This window comes from Odocoileus virginianus, chromosome 30, assembly GCF_023699985.2.
Source record: "Odocoileus virginianus isolate 20LAN1187 ecotype Illinois chromosome 30, Ovbor_1.2, whole genome shotgun sequence".
In the NCBI taxonomy this organism is placed as follows: domain Eukaryota; kingdom Metazoa; phylum Chordata; class Mammalia; order Artiodactyla; family Cervidae; genus Odocoileus; species Odocoileus virginianus.
Genome location: NC_069703.1, coordinates 29,094,641 through 29,116,414, shown reverse-complemented (window position 1 = coordinate 29,116,414; position 21,774 = coordinate 29,094,641). Strand labels below are relative to the sequence as shown.

The 21,774-nt window shown below is 58.6% G+C and overlaps 1 protein-coding gene across 1 annotated transcript; it reads right to left on the bottom strand.

Moving 5' to 3' along the window:
- Positions 1-228: 228 nt before the first annotated feature.
- PADI6 (peptidyl arginine deiminase 6) lies at positions 229-20,103 on the bottom strand. Its single transcript, XM_070458446.1, has 17 exons — positions 20,039-20,103; positions 19,622-19,732; positions 18,726-18,909; positions 16,902-16,974; positions 14,312-14,376; positions 12,781-12,889; positions 11,977-12,099; positions 9,391-9,581; positions 9,048-9,151; positions 6,733-6,844; positions 5,281-5,388; positions 4,925-5,079; positions 4,087-4,243; positions 3,859-3,982; positions 2,779-2,849; positions 1,712-1,873; positions 229-685 (listed from the first exon to the last, which is right to left on the bottom strand). Exons 1-17 carry the CDS (start codon positions 20,101-20,103, stop codon positions 452-454), a joined length of 2,148 nt encoding a protein of 715 aa, XP_070314547.1. The 3' UTR covers positions 229-451.
- Between the last annotated feature and the right edge of the window lie 1,671 nt (positions 20,104-21,774).

Sequence of the window (21,774 nt, the reverse complement as noted above, 5' to 3'; positions counted from 1 at the left end):
CAACTCCCACCTGGCCAAAGGGTAGCCCTCTCCCTTCTCCCAGCCTAGAGTCTCACATGCAGTTCAAGCATCGAGATCCGCTGGAGAAGACAATCGTGACCGAGCCCAGCCACTTCCTGCTCCAGGCAGCCTGACCCCGGGGGGGGTCCCAGCTGTTGTACTTTGCATCCTGAGCAGTCAGCCTGTCCCCACCACCCCCTGCCCCAAAGAAGGAGGTCATGGCCAAGGTGCAGTCAGAACAGCTAGGACTTTAATGGGCCTTTAGTAACTTCTCTGCTGAAGGCCGTTTTCCGCGTTTTCCCAAGGGGCTCGGGCTGCCAGCTCTGCCACCCGCTGAGCAGCTGGAGGCACATAGGGTGAGGAAGGGGAGCCCCGAGCAGGCACGGGCCAGACATGCAGGTGGCCACAGTGGGCCTTCCGTGCCGGGCGGGGCGGGCAGCGCTCAGATGGTCTAGGGGACCATGCCCCACCACTTGAAGGCAAAGGGCACCCGGCGGATGTTGGCACAGGAACAGAAGTCTCCGATTTCGGTCAGGTAGCAGTCAAAGTCGTCGATGAAGGTGCACTGGAAGCCCAGTGGCTCCAGGAACCGGCAGACCCGCTCCTCCAGGCAGCAGGTGCCGTTGACCCGGGGCCCGAAAGGCTTGGGGATGCCCAGGTTCAGGCCCATCACAACCATCTGCAGCTGTCGGAGGGGGGTTCAGTGGGTCAGGCCTGGAGAGGGGTCAGAGCCGTGGAGGAGAAGCCCCCCAGTCCTCTAGGCTTCAGGGCAGGGAAAACCCAGCTGCGTCTGCGGTTGGGCTAGACCAGGAACAAACAAGCGTGGGGCGCCCCTCCCCGAGCCTGTGCTCAGGCAGGCATCACGCATCCATTCGAGCAGCCCTCCCCCCTCTGCTGAACCCTCCCAGTGACCCCGGCGTTTCTGAGTAGCGAGACCAAACTCCTGCGCAGCTGAGGCCTGGCTTTGCAGCTTCCCCATTCCCTTAGGTCTCCTTTGGTGGTCACCCCGCCAGCCTCTGCTGGAGTGCGCTCCACCCCCGGTTTCCTCATTGGACTTCTCTCCACTTCGCACATCTTCACTCCAGCATCTCTTCCTCAAACACAGCTTCTCCCACCGTTACCCACACCTCCCTTCTTCCAGGGTCGGGAAAGGCTCCCATATTCCATGCCCAGAGGGCCTCACTGGTTTTGTAAAAAGAACCATTTGCAACTGAATGCAGGTCCTGCACCCCCTGGGCTTAAAGAGGCCTGCAAGTGTTTAAGAAATTGACAAGTGTTTCAATTAGTTTCAGGTGCCTCCTTGAGGGGTCACAGTGGTAAGAGAAAGGTCAGGTGTAGACCACGGTTGAAAGAGGCTTAGCCTAGCAGAGGTCTCTCATAATACACACACCCCCAAATACCCATTTCCTGTTCTAAATCGGAGGGTGCTGCAGATACATGGAGACCCCACGAGAGAGACTGTGGCCTTGTGGCCAGCAGATGGCTTAGCCCTGTCAACCCTCGTGTCCCCATCTATGGGGCGGGCACCTGCTTGGTGAGTCGCCCAGCCTGGGCCCCTCTCACCTGCTCCCTGCAGGGGTCTCCCCTTACTGAGGCGGGACGCCCCTTCCTCTCAGATACCCCTGTCTGCTGGGACCCCGGCCTCTAGTCTAGCCCCGAGGCCGGCCAGCCCCCAGCCCTGCCCCCGGGACACGCAGCCCACAGCCCTCACCAGGTTGGGGAAGTAGGGCCGGGCATAGAGCTTCTCCGTCTGCTCGCTGGAGGGGGCGTTGGCGATGTGCTCCAGGCAGAAGAGCTGCGGGATGGGGATGATGTCCTCCTCCTGCAGGCCCAGCTCTCTCTTGAGGATGCTGCGGTTCAGATGGATGCACTTCTGTGGGGCAGGAAGGGAGGGCGCTCAGGTGCAGCCCCCAGGAGCTGACTGCGGTCGGGGGGCTGGCCCTCTGAGGTGGGGTTCAGCACAAGCGCCTGGCCTCAGCGCATCAGCAGTGGGCTGGTAACCATCGTAAGATGGGGCCCCTTGGGCTTTAATCCTGGTTAGAGTGGGGGACCTGGGCAAGGGCAAGAATCGGTCCTCAGATGGTCGTCAGGCCCTCAGGGACGGACACCGACAGTGGATCCCCGGGCACATCCCTCCCCAGACCAGCTAATACCCGACGCCTGAGCCACCTCCCAGGCTTATGACAAAGGGCCCACGACCCTACACCCAGGGGGCGTGTCACCAGGACTGGGGTGCTGTCTGGACCCCCACCTGGCTGCTGCCTACCCTGCGGTGCCCAGAAGCTTCCCCCGTTTCAAAGGTCGGGGCACAGTGCATGCCTTGGCCGGGAGCCCCACAGACTGTGGGGCAAGCGTGGGTGACCTTGGGCCCGTCCTTGCCCTTCTCCAGGCCACAGCTTCCCTGTTAGAAGCTGTTTGATTTCTGGGACATCTGCTGCTCACAGCTCGTGGTTCGGATCTTCAGAGATCTGAGGTGCTGGGCAGCTTCATCCAGGAAGAGTCGAGAAGGCCCTGGCGTGCTCCCTGGAGGAGCTGGGGCTGCTGAGCGCACCCACTTTGGGTCCGACATTAGGTGACTTGGGTCACACGGGGGTTTGAGCCCATTTCCCAGCTCTGTGGCATTAGCTGTATGAGCCTCGCCATCCGCGGGACAAGGTAAGTACTTCACAGGGTTACTGTGAGGGTTGGGTCACTGTGCAGTTAGGGGCCCACTGCTGAGGTGGTCCTTGCCTTCCCCTGCCTTTTAGAGCAGGTCCCCACCCCATCCTTGGTCCGTACCTCCACATAGTCATTCTGCTTCCTCATCTTTTCATCAGCCAGAAGTTGATTGATGGTAACGGGCTCCCGCCCTGTAGGAAGGAGGAGAGGGCAGGCAGGCTGTGGGTCAGGGGCTGGGCAGACTCCCGTCCTGGGGACAGCTCGCTACTTAGGCTGCCATGCCAGCCAGGGACTACTGGGTGGCCTGACTCGTCTTCAGGGGCCCATTCTAGGTCAAATGTCACATCTGGAGACCCAGCAGGGTCCGTGAAAGGCCCAGGAGTACTTCCACCGCCACAACCGACCCCTCCCATCCCTGGCTGGAGTGGGGGAGCCCAACCACAGGCTTTGAGGCAGGCAGTCTGGACCAGGTTAGCAGGCGCTGTCAGCCCGCACCCAGCTCGGCACCTCTCTGCCTTCTGACTGTACAACCTGGCTACCTGCCGCCTGTGATCTTGACCGCATTGTTTAACTTTGTTCTTCAGTTGCCCAACTCTGCTATCAACTGAGATAACAAAGTCATTGGTGTCTGACAGGTGGTTCGTGCTCAAGGTCGCCTTCACAAGTCCTCCTCGGACCATGAGATTCTGAGCCCCACCCCAAAGACTGGTCTGAAATCCTGCGTTTCTAACAGATGCCGTTGGTGCGCTAAAGCTGCCGGTCTTCAGGCCACACTTTGAGAACTACAGCACCACCCCTACTCCCCTTCTAGGTCCCCGAAAGGGATAGGACAGGGCTGCCGTGGCACCCGGCCCCACAGTCTGTCTGTCCACTGCGTCCTCCTGAAGGGTGCCCAGGAGACCCGGAAGCCCCAGCGCCCAGACAGGTAATCCAGCATTCCCCAGAGGGAGCCACACATGGGCGCTGGAAGCATCTGGTTTGTCCCTCTAGAACACGGAGCCGTCCGTGTGTTAAGTTCCCCGCTGCACGTATCCTAAGCAGCCTCTTAGCCATCCGAGTTTCTGGCTGATCTGCCTGTCCTAGTACCACCAGAATTACCCTGAAAGGGAACAAGACATTCGAAGATGGCATATTTCATGCTTCCATGCTTCCCAAGGACCCCTTCCATCAGGGGGAACAAAGCGGAGGTGGCTCCCTTACCATTAGAAACGAGCTGGTCTTTCCTAAGCCCCTCAAAGAGTGTCGCATCTCCATAGCCCTCCTTCTGTTTCTCCTTGAACAGTTTGTAGCAGGAGCTGGGGCTGGCCAGGAGCAGCCAGAAGTCCTGGGAAACAGAGGAACAGGGTCAGATGCTAGCTTCCCCTCCAGAAACTTCCAGGAGTCTTCGGAAGAGGGCGGGAGACATCCCCACCTGCCCCCGACACAGACCTTTTTGCCCTCCACCTTGTACTGTGCAGGGATGAAGCACATGAACTCGCAGGCGTGGCCGGTCATCAGCCAGTCGGAGAAGAGTTCCACCGGGGCCTGGACTTGCTGGGCGCGGAGGAAGTCCCAGAGGCTCCGGCTCATGTTCCGGGAGTCCTTGCTAAAGGGAAGATGCAAAGAGGGGCCCGGGAGGCAGTGTGGCCCAGGTTGGCGGCCAACGCTGAGTGCCAGGCAGCCTTCGGGTAACACGCTACGCTAACCATTGGCCAGGCCGTAGCAGCGGGGGTGGTTATTAAGACACCCTTCCCACTGCGAAGCACAGGGAACGCTATTCAACATCCTGTGATAAGCCGTGATGGAGAAGAATATGAACACATATGTATAACTGAGTCGCTTTGTGCAACAGAAATTAAGACCTTGTAAGTCAACTATACTTCCATAAAAATGGGAATTCTTTACTCTGGCTCAACTCAGGACTGAGCCAAAGGATTCTAGATAAAAGACTGAGCCCCCAGGACGCAAGCATTTCCTGGCTCTATAACAGATTAACGGCCACGAAGAAATCTAGCCGCACGTCTGTGGCAGTAACAGGTTGTTGGGTCGACAGGCCAACCAGAGGTAACGTGCTTCATTTGAAACCCTGGAAATTGCCCTTCGGAATGAGCAGTCTGTCTGCTTTTTCTCCCTCTCATCTCCTACACGAAGACTCAGCGGGCCCGACTTGACGGGTTAGGACCCAGAGCAGACCATCAAGTCCTCCGGGAACCAGGCGGGTCCAGGAGAGCTTTGAGGGTCGCTCCCCTTGGTTTTAAGGCAGCCACCACCTGGCCTCCCGCCTCACCTGGGGTAAAAGCTGCTGCCGACAAGGACCCTGCCCAGGGGGTACTCTTTCCCTTGGGCCTTCACGGGGGGCGACACCATCAGTTTCCCAGCGGCGTCTATGCTGGCCACCCTGTGGTCCTGGGTGTGCAGAGTCAGGTAGCCAACCCCAGGGCTCTGGAGGGAGACCCGGCCGGGGCGGCTGTCAGGAGAGCGGGGCTTCAAGTCTCTGTCTGACCCACCCCAGACCCTCGGTAGAGTCCCACCCCCTCCCCCAGATGCCACCAGGGCCCCTCTCCCCTGGCACCCATTGCTTCCCGGCAGGCGCCAGACCCGAGAAGGCGGACCAAGTTCAGATCAGTCAAATCGAGCCCCCACCAGTGAGTATTTCATGGGGAAATCGTCGAGCTTGGCGACCCGAGGGGTGTCCAGGACCAAGGAGACAGTCTTGTGGGGAGCCTGGGTGTAGCAGAATGCCATTTCATCCTGGAGGAGACAGGGAGATGGGGGCTGAGTTCCTCTCGCTCCATCAGCTACTTCCCATGCTCAGTTCTCCAGCCAGTGTCCCCCTATACAGCCCCCGCCCCCCGTCTTCCTGCAAACTCCTGCTCAACCCTCAAAACCCTCCTCAGGCATTCCCCCCTCTCCATGGGGGCGTTCCCCGACCAGTCGTTCCGTTCATCAGGTTTTAAACCTGATGAGTCACCCAAGATTCTTCCTCCTCTCATCTCCTGCACCCGAGTCCATGAACAAATCTTGTTCACTTTATTTCCAAAATCTGTTCCCAGTGGAGTCCTCTCTGGGACTTCAGGGGAAGCCACGTGGGGTTGACAGCCTCTTGCCTGTGTGACTGCAAGACCCTCCAATCTGCGTCTCTTCTGATCTTACCCCTTCCTAAGGCTGGCTCTATTTCTCAGCCAGAGGGTCTCTTTAAAACCTAAGTCAAGGACTTCCCTGGTGGTCCACTGGTTAAAAGACTCCACGCTTCCACTGCAGGGGGCACAATCAGGGAACTAAGACACCACATGTTATGCAGCACGCCAAAAAAATAATAATTTTAAAACCCTAAGTCAGAAAATTCAACTCCCCCGGTTCATATCTTTTGGTGTCACCTTGCCTGGGACTGATTTCATCTCTTAACTTGGCTTAAAATTTCCCCGGTAAATAAAACTTGGCTCTTAGCTCTGATGATTGCTGGCTCTGACCCACGCCAGCCTCTGCTCCGCACAGGGTGGATCTCACCTGTCTTGTGTCTGAAGGGCTCCTACTTCCAAACCGCCTCCACCCCAGCCTCTGCACCACAGCTCCTACTTGCTCAGTGTGAAGACTGTCCTGACCACGCACACCACCGAGGCTGATCTAGTAACTCATCCGACCGTCTCGTGCTCCTGCTTCCACCGCACTTAGAGTTCTGCTGTGGTGAGCTCAGGGGCAGAGGTCGGTATTCTTTCATGTCTGCTACATAGAGCGGGGCTCGTTTGTGAACGGAGAGCCGGACCTCAAAAGGCTGGGCTCGACACTTCCTGCTCAGCCAGGGTTGAGCTGGACCCTGCAGCTGGAGGCGTCAGACCCTCGGACACCTGGGGCTTAGGGCTATGTGTTCTGTGGTCCCGAACATGAACATTCTGGAAGGGGAGGAGGCTGGACCCTAAGCTTTCTCCCTTAGTGGCTTGGGCAAGTCATTTCATCTTGGCCCCCGCCGACCTCCTGAGAACAGGGATGTCCCCGGTCAGTCTTAGCTTCGCTGGAGGGTTGAGTGGACGCTGGTGAGGTCTGATGTGTGTGTCACACGTGGGATTGCCCCCGCCCCTCGCCCACGGGGGTTGTTACCTGGAGCCACCGGCCCAGGCGGTTGGGGTCCTCGTAGACGGACGCCACCTGGCTGTTGCTCCTTTCGCTGAGCTCCGTCACGGTGCTCACGAAGCCCTGGACCTGCAGCTCTCTGCCACGGGAGACATGCCGGTCTGGGGAGGCCGCGAGCTCTCCCACCTGCTGTGACCTCTCAGCGCCAGGGGGAGGAGTGCCCCTGCCCTCGAGGGCAGCAGAGTGCTGTCCCCCCCCTCGCGGAGCCCCAGCTGGCGCGCCCAGGCTGTGCCCAGCCCAGCCTCACTTGGCCCAGCTCACGCCGAAGTCAGGTCAAGAGTTGCCAGCGTTGGTCTCTGCTCTGGGGCCCTAGGACCGGCTCATCCCTGCTCTGCAGTCCCCTCCACCCGCTGGCCCAGCGGTCTGGGAACTGCCTCAGTCCACCCACCCAGGGCTGGTCTCTTCTCTCCTCGCAGAGGCTGCATTTTTCCCTCGAGAAGCTGAGTGCCCCCTTGAGATGGCCACGCGGCCGTCACATTCACAGGGGTGTCGGGGTGGGTCCTGAGCCCAGAGGACGTGGAGCCACTGTGCGTAGCCCCAGCCTGCCAGGTCCACAGTGCCCACCCGTTCAGTGCCGGGGAGAAATAACGGTGTTTAAGGTGGACGCCGAGACCACCCCATTCTACAGACAGGCCCTCAGGAACTGAAGCCAGCACAGTCACCACTGGGAAGTGTAAAAAATTTGGAGTCTACCCCAGATCCAAAACCTGAATTGCTCTTCCATGCTACTGTTCCAAAGAACCTATTTCTCAGTTCTACACAGACAAGACTACAGGAAACGGACCCGCTTGATAAGGTCTGGAACGTCTGAGATGCGTGCTGGGGCAGGGAAAGCCAACCCCAGTCTCGCACACCATCCGTACCAAAGCTGGGTCAAGCCGTGCCTGAACACCGCCCCCATGGGAGAGTCTTTAGATCAGAGTTTCAGCAGATGCCTCCTCTGAGTGAACTTCTGTCTTCAGATACAAAAGGCAAAGAAAGATCTGGTACCTGGATGTCTGTTGTCAGAATACCGCAAGCTCTTCCCTTCTCATTCTGAAGCCTAGCTCTCCTCAGCGGACGCTACTCCCCTAGCAGCCCTTCCGTGGCCGAGCTATTTCTATTCTACCCTCCACTGGGTTTGGAGGAGGGGTGCAGGCCCCCCCTGGCCACCACCACCTCTTCTGATCCTGGACTTGACACGGGCTTATCTCTGCCCTCCCATCCCAGTGGTCTCCCCAGCTCCAAGATCAACCATCCAGCACCATCACCTCCATCTTCCCCTCACTTCTCTGCTCCCTGGGTCCGCAGCTCGACCTCACTGGGATGCCTGGCTCCCAACCGCTTTTATTCCCATCAGCCCACGTCTTTGCCTTTCTTCATATCTGACACTGAGTCTGATGCCTCATAACAATCACACGCTTGTCTTTCTCCTTGGGCTTACCTGCCTGGAGAAACCCCCACCCTGGTTGGATTTAGTTCTATATTGCTTCTTCTCTGGAACTCTTTACTAAAAATAGCTGGGGACACCCCACACTGGCAAGTCTCTAAGTCGGCAACTTCACCAGGCCCTTGGCACCAGACAGCATCTCACCACTAACACTTCCTCAGTCAGCGTGTTCCACTCTCCCGCCTAGGGAGTGGGCGAGCTGGCAATTTAAGGCCATGTGACTTGTTTGCTCTTTTCCCCATTAAGTTTTCCCTTGTCTGCTGGATCTCATCCATTACTACCATTATTTTTTGCTTCCCTTAAAAAAACCAAAAGACACAGTTCCTGGGACTTCCCTGGTGGTCCGGTGGCTAAGACTCCATGTTCCCAATGCAGGGGCCCTGGATTCAATCCCTGGTCAGGAACTAGATCCCACATGCCATAACTAGAACCCAGCATAACCAAATTAAAAAAAAACAGTGTTTGACGGTCTGTTGCAGCCCCAGAGGCTACAACCTAACCACGCCCAGCCCCGCCCACCTTCCCTGTCGTTCTCCCCGCCTCCTCTCCCCGCCTCCTCCCGGTGGCTCGGGCCTCCTTGCTGGGACAGTCTCAGCCTCACGCTCTGTCCCACCTGGCTCTATAGCCCTCGATCCTATGGGAAACCACACCGTTTGCCTCTAGGTAAGAGCAGATGGGGACCATCGTGGTCACTGCCGCAACCCCTGGCTTGTAAGTACCCAAACAAGCCCCGGATGCCGTCTCAGGGGGAGGAGTGCGCCTTCTTGGTGAGAAGTCTAGCCATCTTTGCCCGCCCTGCCGACAGACAGGGCAGGTACAGAAAACCCCGGCCCAGGCAGCCTGGGTTTCTTACCTGCACAGGTACACCTCTAAGGGCATCTGGGTGCTGGGAACGAAGATGCAGGGGGCCACCCGGAACAGCACGGTGTCTTTGTATAGCACGGTCTCTGGAACCAGCTGAGATGTAAGACGCGGTCCTGCTTACATCTCGCTGCGATATAAGACCTGGTTCCTGCCCACCCTTCTTCCCTTCCCCCCAGGCCTCCAGCTGTTCAGCCCAGCGCGCCCCCCGGGCCCTCACCCGAAGGTGACGACACCCCAGCCCCTCCGTGCCCCCCTCTTCTGCCGGGCTGGGTGACGTCTCCTTCCTCCGCAGCCCCTGCCCCGAGGGCTGCTTGGCCACTAGGGGGCCATACCGGGTCTTGGGACTCCTCCACCAGGGAGGCCGAGAAGGAGATCAAGCCCGAGAAGCTGGCGGATGGAAACTCTAAGGCTTCAACATAGAAGGTTTCCTCCAGGGCATCCTTCACGTCATCCCACTGGGGTGCCAAGGTGTAGGTGTGCTGGTCAGGCCCCAGAACCAACTCGAAGGTCGTAGAACCGTCATCTAGAAGGAAAGGAGGGCAGACCACACCTGCTGTCACATTCCTTGGGTCAGAAGCCAGGCTGGGAGCCCCAGCACAGGGGGTCCAGACTGGCTGTGTTCCTAGGTTCCTGGTATCTGGGGCTTAATGGAAAGCTAGATGGTTGTTCATCAGTGAGGGCCAATTGCTCTTTAAAGACCTGCTGGGAGTTGGGACTCGAAAAAGCACTTGCCTTCAAGAAGTGAAGGCTCATGGTAGTTCTACGCTTTGACCCACTTGGGAAGAGTGTCATAAGTCTTCAAGGCGAGAGACTGTACGGAGATAGGCTTGGGAGCCTCATCCAGTACAAGCCGGGACCCAGGCCTGGTCCACCAGCCTCTTGCACTGCTCTCCATCTGCCTGCAGGGTTCCTCACTGGCCCAGGCCAGGCCGTAAGGGGGTGAGACTCCCCCCATGTCCCTGCAGGGCCCCTGCCCAGGGGCCTCAGCAGATGTGCCACAGGGTTGTGGCTGTCCACCACCTGGTCTCTCCCCTCTGCCAGGGGCCTTTTCTCACATCTAGAAGCACAGCCAATTTCCCCATGGGCTTCCCTATATACTGTCCGCTAAGGTGGGGGCTTGGACTCACTGGCATCCTCGCCTCTTTTGGGGCCAGGTGCTTAACAACCATCCCGTTACACAGAAAAGGCAGCAGGGACTTCCCTGGCGTCCAGGTGGTTAGGCATCCACCTTGCAAGGCAGGGGCCGCTGGCCCAATCGTCAGTCTAAGCGATTAAGACCCCACATGCCGCAGAGCAGCTGAGTCCACACGCCACAACCCCCAAGCCCTAGTGCCCCAGCCAGAGAACCCAAGCACTGCAGTGAGAGCCTGTGGGATTCAGCAGTCCCGAGAAAGCCAATTAAAAGAAAACAGGCAGCAGCAGGACCGGCCACAGCAGTTACCTTCACCCGGAGGCCCTTCCTGCCCTCGTGCGCCCGGGCCTGGCCCTGCTCAGCCTGGCTTCTCCTGCGCCCTCCCCATCTCCATCCCAAGCCCCTGCCCGGTCCTCAGCTGGGAGCTCCGTCCATCTGCCCTGGGCTTTGGGAGGAGGCAACACAGTTATCCTTCTAGAGCTGGAGCCCCAGGGCACAGAGTAGGCCCTTCCTTAAACCGTGGGGCTTTCTCCTACCTTCCATGGACCACTGGCCTAGAGGTAGGGCACATACCCTCTGACCTTCGATGGCACCGCTAGACCACCTCTTCATTCCTCAGGAGTCCTGCCTCTCTGACGGACCAGCTCTCAGATAATGCCACCTGCTGCCTTCCTCGCCGTACCCGACTACCACCCTCACCATCGTCTGGGTTGTTCCAGCAACAGCTGTGTCCAGCACTAGCGTGGTGGGAACCATTTACACCAGCGACCAGACCATCCAGTCCACGTCTGCGACCTTATTTCAGTGAACCCAAGGCCTGCGCCACCTTGGATGCCAACGTCAAGGCTCACAGGTCTGACGCCCCCTCCGAAACAGATCCAGCACCTTTTTTTCAGTCTTAGCTCTCCTACGTTCTCATCCCAGCCTCAGACCTTTCTATGGGGCCCATTTCCACCCCCCGCCCTGACTCCCCTTGGCGTCCCCATCGTGTTCCAAGATCCATTACCCTACCCACTCCCCTGCACACGCTGCCAGCTGCCCACCGAGACCTCAGACCCTGGCATTCAAGCCGCTGGAGAAGCCGCCACACTGCAGCCTCCGAGGATATGATCAAACCTCAGAGCTGCCTCACAGCACATGGAAACACTGTTCTGTGTCCATTAACTCTTGCACTTCCTGTATTCGGAGCTCTGTATACTCATTCCTCTGGTTTTCTCCTGAATCCGTTTCCCCACCTGCGCACGATGTGCCGTGTTGCGCCTTCTTTAGATACAGCCCCCACCCCCCCGGCCCGGCCCGTGCCAGCCCTCACCCAATATTACCACCACACACTTCCCTTTATGGTAGATTCCTTCCATGGCCTATGTTCACTAGTCTTGCCTATTTCATCGACTTTCTGGCCACACTGCGTGACTTGCGGGATCTTAGTTCCCCAATCAGGGATTGAACCCGGGCCACTGCAGTAAAAGCGCCAGGCCCTAACCATGGACCACCAGGGAACTCTGACTATCTCCACTGTCCTTCTCAAGGTCATAATGACCGGCTCTGAGAACTGAGACTTTCCCGTTGACCTGGCATCTTCGTCTCCCGACCGCACTGGCCATCGTTGATGACGGCTTTCACAACAGTGTCTTCCTTTTGTTTCTAGAACCACGTGGGGTGGGGATGGGAGCCAGAGGACCTCAGGGACACAAGTCCGGCTGCAACAGACCCTGACCTGCTGCCCTAGGGCCCCAGCAGCCTCCTGACAGGGACCCTGCCCGGGGCAGGGCTGACACACACTCACTCTGTGGCCGGTAGACTCTGGCCTTCTCCGCCTCTTCCTTGGAGGTGTGGAGAACCACCCGGTAGTTCTTTATGATGCAGCTGGGCCCCTGAACTTTCAGTACCATCTGGGACAAACTCTTCACTTCTGAACCAAAGAGAAGGCAAAGGTTTAGGGGCTTCTGGAGGCCAGAGCCCCAGGGGTGGAGGGGGCAGTAGGGCTGGGGGTCGGGGGCTTGTGCTAACACTGGAGCTCCAAAGACCGCTGCCTCCTGCCCTGCCCCAGGCCCACGTCACTGTCTCTGCCACTCGCCTCCCACAGGCAGCTTGCCATCTGGCTGCCACAAACTCCTAGAACAGGGCCTGGCACAATCAGGCCAGCAAGGGTTCCCCTCTAGCTTTGGTGTGAACCAGGACACCGCATTCTACAGCTGAGACTTGGAATCTACGTCCTGACCACAGGCCAGGACCGAATCCAAGACGGCTTTTGCCAGGACACTCAGCGTCCTGCCCGCAGGCTACAGATGGGTTTTGGGGAAGGGTCTAAACTACTCCTTGTCTTCTCTAGCACCTATGATGTCCCTTGTATGACACCGTTTTAGAGGTGGGGAGACAAAACCAGCAAGGTTCACACGCTCAAGTTCACAGCCAGGAAGTAACAGCAGTTATCTGACATCAGAGCCTGTGTTCTTGCCTCGGGGCCCCTTCCTGCCCAGTCACCAGCCCCAGTCATCGATGCATTGACTGGAGGGCCCAGAGCAGGAGTCAGCCTGCAGTCTGGTCTGCTGCGGGGTGGGAGGGGTGATGGTCAGCGGCCGGTTCTCACCTTCCGAGGAGAACGCCTTGCTCTTGTCGACGGGCTGGCCCGAGACAGAAGGGCTGCAGTTCACAAGCAGGATGGCACCCCAGCCACTGGGGCCCCAGACCCAGGTTTTCTGTAAAAAAGACAGGAACACTGGTTCAGGCCGAAGCCAGGCGAGTCCTCAGCTTTATAGATGCTGCTCCACCTCGGGGAAGAGTCAAGCCTTCCTCCAGGGCGAACTCTTCATCAGAGTCAACTCAGGAGCCTCCGGGAACGGACAGTCACGTCAGGCAAGAGGGCTGCGAGGGGGGCGAAGACCTAGAGGCAGGTTGCCAGCTCCCAACCTTGGCTCAGGGTCACAGGAGGCAGGGTTTGCGGAAATGAAGTGTAAGTCACTCAGTCATGCCGACTCTTTGCGACCCCATGCACCGTAGGCCACCAGGCTCCTCTGTTCATGGGATTTCCCAGGCAGAAATACTGGAGCGGGTTGCCATTTCCTCCTCCGGAGGGTCTTCCCCACCCAGGGATCAAACCCGTGTCTCCTGCACTGCAGGTGGATTCCTTACCGGCTGAGCCACAGGGGAAGCCCCATGGGTTTGAGGAGACGTGTTCCATCTGAGGGGAGTGCCGGCCCTCCGGCCTAGCTGGCTGCTGACCAGGCTAGGATGGGAGCCTAGTGACACCTAGTTACTGACATTTAAAATTTTTGAAAGTGTTAGAAATTGATGCCCCTCGTTCTGATTTGCATTGATGCTTTTGAACTGTGGTGGTGGAGAAGACTCTTCAGAGTCCCATGGACTGCAAGGAGATCCAACCAGTCCCTCCTAAAGGAGATCAGTCCTGGGTGTTCCTTGGAAGGACTGATGCTGAAACTCCAATACTTTGGCCACCTGATACAAAGGACTGACTCATTGGAAAAGACCCTGATGCTGGGAGGGATTGAGGGCAGGAGGAGAAGGGGGTGACAGAGGATGAGATGGCTGGATGGCATCACAGACATGAGTTTGGGTAAACTCCGGGAGTTGGTGATGGATAGGGAGGCCTGGTGTGCTGCGGTCACGGGGTCGCAAACAGTCAGACACACCTGAGCGACGGAGTTGAATTTGACTGAAGAGATACATAAGACCTCCCAGGTGGTGCAGTGGCCAAGTCTCCATGCTTCTAAAGCAGGGGGCCTGGGTTCGATCCCTGGTCAGGGAACTAGATCCCACATGTTGCAGCTAAGACCTGGCACAACAAAATATATATGTGTGTGTGTGTATATTTTATAGAGACACTGTGGACACAGGACTTCCCGGCAGTCCAACAGCTGGGATTTCACCTTTCACTGCAGGAGTGTGGGTTCAATCCCCGACTGGGGAGCCAAGATGCCATACGCCATCACGGTCAAAGAAACCAAAGCATTAAAATAAAAACCTAGAAGTAATATTATAAAAAATTCAATGAAGACTTTAGAAGTGGTCAATAAAAAATAAACCTTAAAAAAAAGATTATGAAGGCCAAAGCAAGTCGGTGGGCAAGGGTTGGCCGAGCCTGTGGCTGCTTCCAGCCTCACCTTAGCCTGTTTGTCGCGTGCCTCGAAGCGCCCGCTGCGGTAGACGTCCACGTCCAGGGAGAGCTCTGCAACAGGGGGGAGAAGGTCAGCCGCCGAGACCTGCGGGACGCAGTCTCGGAGCTGAAGGGAAGGACCCCCAGGATGGCCTGGCGCCGGTGTTGGGACCCTCCAGCCTTTGGGGCAGGCTGCTGGCTTAGAAGAAGTTTCTTCAGAGACAGGCGGCGTCTCATGGGACAGCCTGGAGGGGCCCAGGCATCCATGGGTCTCGCCCTCAGCACAGGTCCCCGTGGTCACGATGCCATTTGTGCCTCTGGGCTGCCTCCCAGGCGATGCCTATGTGGAAGGCCCACCTCCCTAGACCTCGGGAAAGCTCTTGGTGCGCTGAGTCACAGCCAGGGCGCAATACGTGGGAATTCCAAGCCCCTTTAGGGCTGAGGATCTAGGCTTCTGCCCGAGAGGCTCCATAGAGGCGCCTCCTGGGTCTTTATGTCCCACCTCCCACCCCCGACCCTGCTGACTACTGTGTGACTTTACCCAGGTTCACAGTTTTGACATCCAGGACGCTCTCTCGGCTGGAAGGTCGGGGCCAAGGGACAGACCTGCTCTGCTGCTGTCCACTCAGCACCTGGCACTGGTGCGCAGGGAGGCCTGTGACCACCCAGGTACCACCCCAGGCCCTCGGACTCAGCAGCACACAAGACCAGCCCCGCCTGCCTCGATCTCAGGGATGCGTGCCTGCACACAGCAGTGGCAAGCGGTGAAGTAAAATGCACGTTGTATCCGATGGTGAAACCCTGCAGGGAATGAGGGGACGGAGGGGTGTCTCAGGTTAGATCAGAGAAGCCTCCTAAGCGTGAGCAGAGACCTGCAGGAGACGAGGAAGTGGCCGTGTTAGTATCTGGGGTAAAGGCCGTTAGGATAACAAGTGCGCGGGGCAAGTTCCAGGGTCAGAGGCCAGAGTACCTGGAACAGGATGAGCAAAGTGAGAGAAAGCGGCTGCAGGTCAGAGGGAGCATGGAGCTAGGCTGGTAGGTCGTGTGGGCAATGGTGATGCCAGCTTTAACCTGAGTGTGGGCAAGCAGGAAGCGGCTCTGAGTGGATAAGGTGTTACCCTTCAGCCTTCTAAAGAGGGGCCTCTCTAGGGGCTGAACTGAGACTGGACCTGCAGAAGATCAAGGACCCCCACTGAGGGCCGATCAGTGACCCGGGCAGAGGTGACCGGTCTTAGGCCAGGCTCAGAGCCTCAGAAGCAGCGGGTGGCTGGACCTGAATTAGACTTAAGGTAACCCAACAAGATTCACAATCAACGTGGGGCTAAGAGAGAAGTCAGGGTGACCCCAAGGGTGTGGCCCTGATCAGCTGAAAGGATGAAGCTACCATCAAGCCAGATGCCAGGATTATTAGGAAAGAGAAGTCTGGGGTAAGGGAATCAGCTCAGTGTTATTTGGTGTGAGACTTTGCTCAGACACTCAAGGAGCTATGCTGGACAGGAGGCCTCCAAGTTTATGGGAGATGCTGGGCTAGATGGCTTTGAGAGTCATCCTGGGCTGCCCGAGCCTGCAGCACTCTGCCAGGAGAGTTGGGGGTGCGGGGGTGGCCAGTGAAGGATCTAGAACTGGAATCTGAGAAGGAAAGCGCAGCCCTGGAGGAGGAAATCTGGGCACAGGGTCCCTGTGGTTTCAGGTGAAATGGGTCAAGAAAGGACCGCCAGGGTCATGAACACTGCAGAAAGGTTCGGGGAGAGGAAGAGGGGACCGCTAAGGCACAGACAGCAGCAGGTGCTCTGGGACCCTTGGCGGTGGGCATCTGGTCGGAACCGGTTCAAGGGAAGGCAGAGAAGAACCAAGGGTGCAGAGAGGCACGGAGCAGAGTTTGAAGACACCATGGAATTAGGTCTAAAAACAGACATTATAGCTTGTTCCTTAAGAGAACAGACATAACAACTTGTTTCTGTTAAGGGAATAGTTTGTTCTGGAACAATCTAAAGGAGGAGGGCAGGGACTTCCCTGGGAGTCCAGTGGTAAAGAACGCTCCTGCCTACGCAGGGGACACAGGTTTGCTCCTCGGTCCCAGAGGGGCCACATGCCGCAGGACTACTGGGCTCCTGGGCCGTAACTACCGCGCCCGAGCTCCAGAGCGGGCGCTCGGCAACAGGAGACGCCCGAGCCCCTCAGCTAGGGAGCAGCCCTGCTCGCCGCAGCCGGAGGAAGCCCCAACGGAGATCCGGAGCAGCCCCAAGATACAGACGGCTTTTAAAGAAGACAGTGGAGGGCAGGAGGGGAGGTGGTTTGCTCCATCAGCAAGTAACTGCGGAAGGGTACTCCTGAGTGAGGGAGAGTTTGTCATGGTTAAGATCAACTTGGGACCAGGTATCACCGATTATAAGAGAAGCAGCCGTAGGACCCCGACACGGGTGGGTGGGGGCCATGAACACAAGCGGTCCTGACAGCCTGTGTTCTGTTCAGAGCGCGAGCGAGGCTGGCCGAGCAGCGGCTGAGCTTTGAGGGAAACAGGTACCGAACGAGTCCATAGGGGCCTCTCGTTACAGGGGCAGCCCCTGCAGATCCCCTGGGCCCGGGGGGCCACTCACCAACGCCCGTGAGGTGGAGCACTGCCGTGGCCACGGGCGCATCCTCGTCGGGCTGGTGGTAGAAGACCAGGACCTGTGGAGACCACCCGGGACCCCCGGAGCGTTAGTGGACGGGCCGGGGGCAGGGCCCCATACCCCGGTCTGGCCGTTTGACTTCGGTCTCATGTCAGAGCTTCTGAGCTTCCAGTGTCTCCCGGGAGCCAGCACAGGGTCACTGGACTGTTACAACCCCCGGGTGTGACCGCCACGACCCTCCAAGCCCTTCCACGCCGAGGCCTTACCCCGCCCGTCCAGGCTCTAACCACAGGGCAGAGAAATCAGGACTAAATTATTCAGCCAGTAAAAGGGGTGGAACAGGATTTATGATCTGGGCCATGCAGCTCTAGAGGTCAAGCTTTAAGTTGCCCTCCATGTCCTCCCCACTACACCGCCCCTCCTGGGACCGCACGAGGTGGGCTGTGAGGATGTGGGGCCTCCGATGGGCAAGTTGCCCAGAAAGAGGCCGCCGGGGGCGGGGGTGCCTGTCCTGGGTCTCGCAGCAACCTCTGCTTGCAGAGGAGTCTTCGTACTTTAGAGCAAGCCCTGTCCTTCGGCCTCCGGCCTTGACCTCAGGCCCTCCTCACGACCCACAGAACCAGCTGTTAGCTGGGGCCCGGGGCGAGCATCTCAGTCCTGGTGGTGCTGGAGGCGGAGCCCTGGGCCGACGCTTCTCAGGTGCTCTGGCTCAGCTAGGCCACGTCACAGGCTCAGGTAAGTTGTCCTACCTGCCTCCTGGGCTTCCCTGGCGGCTCAGCTGGTAAAGAACCCGCCTGCAACTCAGGAGACCTGGGTTTGATCCCTGGGTTGGAAGGATCCCCTGGAGAAGGGAACAGCTACCCACTTTGGTATTCTGGCTTCGAGAATTGCAAAGAGTCGGACACGACTGAGCGACTTGCACGTCACCTGCCTCTTGGGGGGTCACCTGCTCTGGGTGCAGGGTGCAGAGGGGGCTGTGTGCCCCCTCAGTCATCCCAGCTTAGCCCCCTGCTGACTATCCTCTGGAACATTCTGGCAATAAGAGCCCCCCCAACCCCGGTCCTAAACGTGCTTCCCTCAGCTGTTCCTGCTCACCCTCACACTGGGGTCACCTGGGAACTGTGAGGCCCAGAGGATGGTTTGGTGGTAGGGGCCGTGGCCTGGGGATCAGGTGGTTCTAATTCCGAACCACCACTAACCGCTCAGAGTTGACTGAGCCGGTCATACGAGCTGAGAGCCCACGTCTCTGCTACGGGCCCCATCAGGGCGGCAGCCTGCCCGGGGGAAAGGCACGGGCTCGGATCCTGGTCTGCCCGTTTCCTCACATAAACAGAGGGAACGCCGACCTCGGGAAACGTGACTCGACACCTGGTGCTCAGCATCGGACAAGTTTCAGTAAGAGGCTCCTATCCGGGAGGCCAGCCTCAGCCAAAAAGCCTGTTTGAGTCCTGCTGCTGAAACTTTTTAGGCCAGACTTTAAAAAAGCTGATTTGGAAGCTAGTGCTGTGGTCAGAAGCACGTATGGAGGAGACAGACACACTTGAGCTTGAATCCCCGTTCAGCCAGTTACTGGCTTGGGCAGGGCGCTTCCCTTACTCCATGCCTCGGTTTCTTCGTCTGTAAGGTGGGGTCACGGAGTGCCTGCCTCACAAGTTGGTTGCAAGCCCTGAATAAGATCAGACAAAGCATTTGGCTCTGAATTTTTCAGACTCGGAGCTCAGGACACACCAGCTGTCAGGAGGGAGCCCCCAGGGCGTGTTAGTGCCTCCTGGGAGAGCCGCCCTCACCTTCCCCCGCCCCAAGACCTACCTTGCCCTCGTCCTCCGCGAAGTTGGGGGATGTCATCGCCACCAGCACGGTTGTCGGGGACGACAGGGGCCAGCGGGTCGTGGCTGGCTCCTCCTTGCTCCCCACCGGGGCTGCGCTGCAGACGCGGACCACAATGCCCAGAGACGCATCCACAGAGAAGGATTCACAGCTCCGTGGGGCACACCTGAGGCCGGCGGGCAGACAGAGCTTGGAGCACAGGAGCCCCGCCTTCCCGGCCCCGGGCGCAGCTGGAGGGGCTGCCCCCAGCCTTCCTGGCCCAGGGCGCAGCTGGAGGGGCTGCCCCCAGCCTTTCCGCTGCTGAGGCCCCCAACTCACAGTCAAGGCACTCTTGGGTCCTAACATGTCAGCCTTCTCCTCACCACACCCTGCTCCCAGGACCTCAGTGCCTGCCCGCCAGACCCCGCCTCCCACAGTTGCTCTGGAAGCTACCAAGCTACATCGTATTCACGAACACCCATCTTCCAAGGAGGGGAGGGCCCTTTGTCTGAGCCATGAGGTATCCCTACAGAAAAGCAAGGCCTGGCAGGTCTGTGCCGTGACCGGGGGAAGGCGGGGGCCTCGAGAGTCACCTCCAGCTCTCAGGAGCCTCCCTCAGTTAGTCCACACGGCCTCCTTAGGGGTCACCCTCACCCCATGTCACGGGGAAGGGGACCGAGAGAGGGCAAGGCGCGTGCTTCTAAGGTCCCACAGCCTAGGAGCGGCAGAAACAGGACGGGGAGGCCCTTAAAGACCCAGCTTGGCCCCTGGAGATGGAGCAGGACAGCAGGGTAGTTTCTAGAGTGTGCAGTTAACCCCGGACTCCCGCGTAAGCCAAGGGTGCCCCAGGCAAGGAGCCGCGCCGGCCTGCCCGCCTGGGCCCACTCGCAGCTCCTCACCTGCTGACGTCTAAGAAGATCTCCATGCCTAGCACACACACAGCGTGGGCTGGGCTGTCCAGGGACAAAGGGACGACGTTCCGGAAGGCCATGGCACGCCCTCTAGGCTGGCTACCCCCGCCAGGCACGGTAACCTCTGACGACCCTGGGGTCGCCTCCACTGCCCGCCCCTCTTATGGGCTCAGGGCCACTGCAGCCCGCCCCCTTGTTAAGGAGGCCGTGGCAGCTGCTGGAGTGTAACTGATTTCCTCCACGGAGGTTTGCTGGGAGGAGAGGCGCTGCTGAGGTGCAGCTGGGGTCAGAGCCGGGGCGTCACCGACTCATTAAGCAGCTAATGCCTGCAGGCCTGCAGAGGCTGAGGCCGGCTGCCTGGGGCTCTGGCCTCCAGCTGGGAAGCTGCAGCCTGGGATGGCCAACCTGGCCTCGGCGCTGGAGGCTCGACTCAGGAAGCCATCAGGAGCAAGTGTCTGTAGGGGGTGCATGGGGCCCTGGTCAGGAGCGGGGCACGGGGCAGCCCCTCTAGACTTTGAGGCCTCAGTCCTACGGCGTGGGTTCCTGGAAAGTGGTAAGTGATGGGCCAGTGGTTCCCAGGGCCCTGATGGCTGGAAAAATGACCAGGGAATGGCGCCTGCTGAAGCTGCAGGTTCCCGGGGCGTGGTCCAGGCAGCTGTGTCCCCTCCCCCGGTGATTAGGGGTCTCCTTGAGCACAGCTGTGTCATTGGCTCCCAGCCGGGGCCGGGCCGGATCGGTGGAAAGAATGGATGAAGGACCCTCGCTGAGCAAGGTCGCCAGCAACTCCCCATCTCCGCTGAGTTCACTGAAATGAGAACACCTGCTCTGGCCCACGAGGCTCACCAGCAGATTTTAAGACTGTCTAAGTGTGGGTTATGGTTTTTCTTGAATACGTATGACAGTCACATGGGTCCAAGTTCAAAGGGGGCTTGCAACACAGGTTCCCTCCTTCGGTGTCTCCCATTAGTTCCCTGATGTGGAGGCAGCCAATGGCATCGGGTTCTCCTAAGTCTTTCCAAACAAGTGTTAACGGGTCACCAAGCCAACATGAACCTACGTCCTCCCCCTCCTTCATACTTTCATGCTCCACACTAGTCCATGCCTCGCTATGTTCACTTCACAGCGTGACTCAGAAGTTCTTCGTGTCAGGTGTGTATGAGGCGTGTAAAAAGCATCCCGGCCCTCTTTTATGGCTCTGTAGTGCTCCGAGCAAGCCTGCCCCATTACACGCACGCGTCTGTTCTCGACCCGTGGCCCTGGCACACGCTGCTGTGCTGACTAAGCCTTGCGTAACAGCCTGGGGCACGCAAACTGGGTACCATGCGAAGGTCACAGTGAGCCGGGCTTGCTGAACTTGAGGTTAAAAGAAAAACAACCCTTTGCTGGAGGTTTCAAGTCTGCAGTGTAACTGTCAGGAGTGGCTTGGTCTGGAGGCTCTTGCAGGCAGGGGGTGGCCAGGAAAACTCTAAAAGCCCCTCAGGTAGGAGCCACTCACCATGTGTCCACTCTCACCCCAAGCGACTCCCACCCAGCCGGCCGTCTGCTCGAACGCGCCAGCCAGAGGCTGGCTGGTGGGTGGAGTGGTCTGACTGCGGAGGGCCCGAGAGGGCTGGGCTCAGGGCTCTGGAGCAGAGCAGCTCGGGAGCTCGGTCCCTCCCACCCGGGGGCAGCCCTGCCCTGTGTAGGGGGCTCCAAGTATGGTGGGGGGGCCCCTCGGCCTGGTGCAGACATCTCAGGTGTGAGAGGGGCTTGGCTCCGTCTATCGCAGGTCCTGCTCCCCCTCTAGGGGACGCTTGCTCACCACTGACTCCCCAGCACCCACAAAAGGGAGGGCCCTGGACACGGCTTTCAAACCAAAACTCTGGTTGCCCAAAACCTGTGGCTGCTTCTCAACTGCCCAGAAAAGGGTGTACTGTTGTCTCACGAAACTCCAAGGCTGGGACAGTCTGTGTTTGAACTGCAGTTGCTGTGTGTAGGAGAATGAGTGACAGTGTCCATCAAGAGTGCCAAAGACTGTGCCGACGGCGGCTAAACCTCGAAGCGGCCTTTGAATACTTTTAATAAATTTTCTTTGGTAAATAATGCTATCTAATACTTGGTCCAGATGTGTGCTGGGGTGTTTTTTTGGTAATTAAATCTGG

Bases quoted from the DNA above. Each gene is read 5' to 3' on its own strand.
- PADI6 (XM_070458446.1), bottom strand. From the start codon at position 20,103: ATGCACCCCCTACAGACACTTGCTCCTGATGGCTTCCTGAGTCGAGCC. The intron at 4,244-4,924 runs GTGAGGCGGGAG...TCTTCCCTTTAG, and splicing joins GGCAGCAGCTTTTACCCCAG to CAAGGACTCCCGGAACATGA. The intron at 2,850-3,858 runs GTAAGGGAGCCA...TCCTTCCTACAG, and splicing joins AGACCAGCTCGTTTCTAATG to GGCGGGAGCCCGTTACCATC.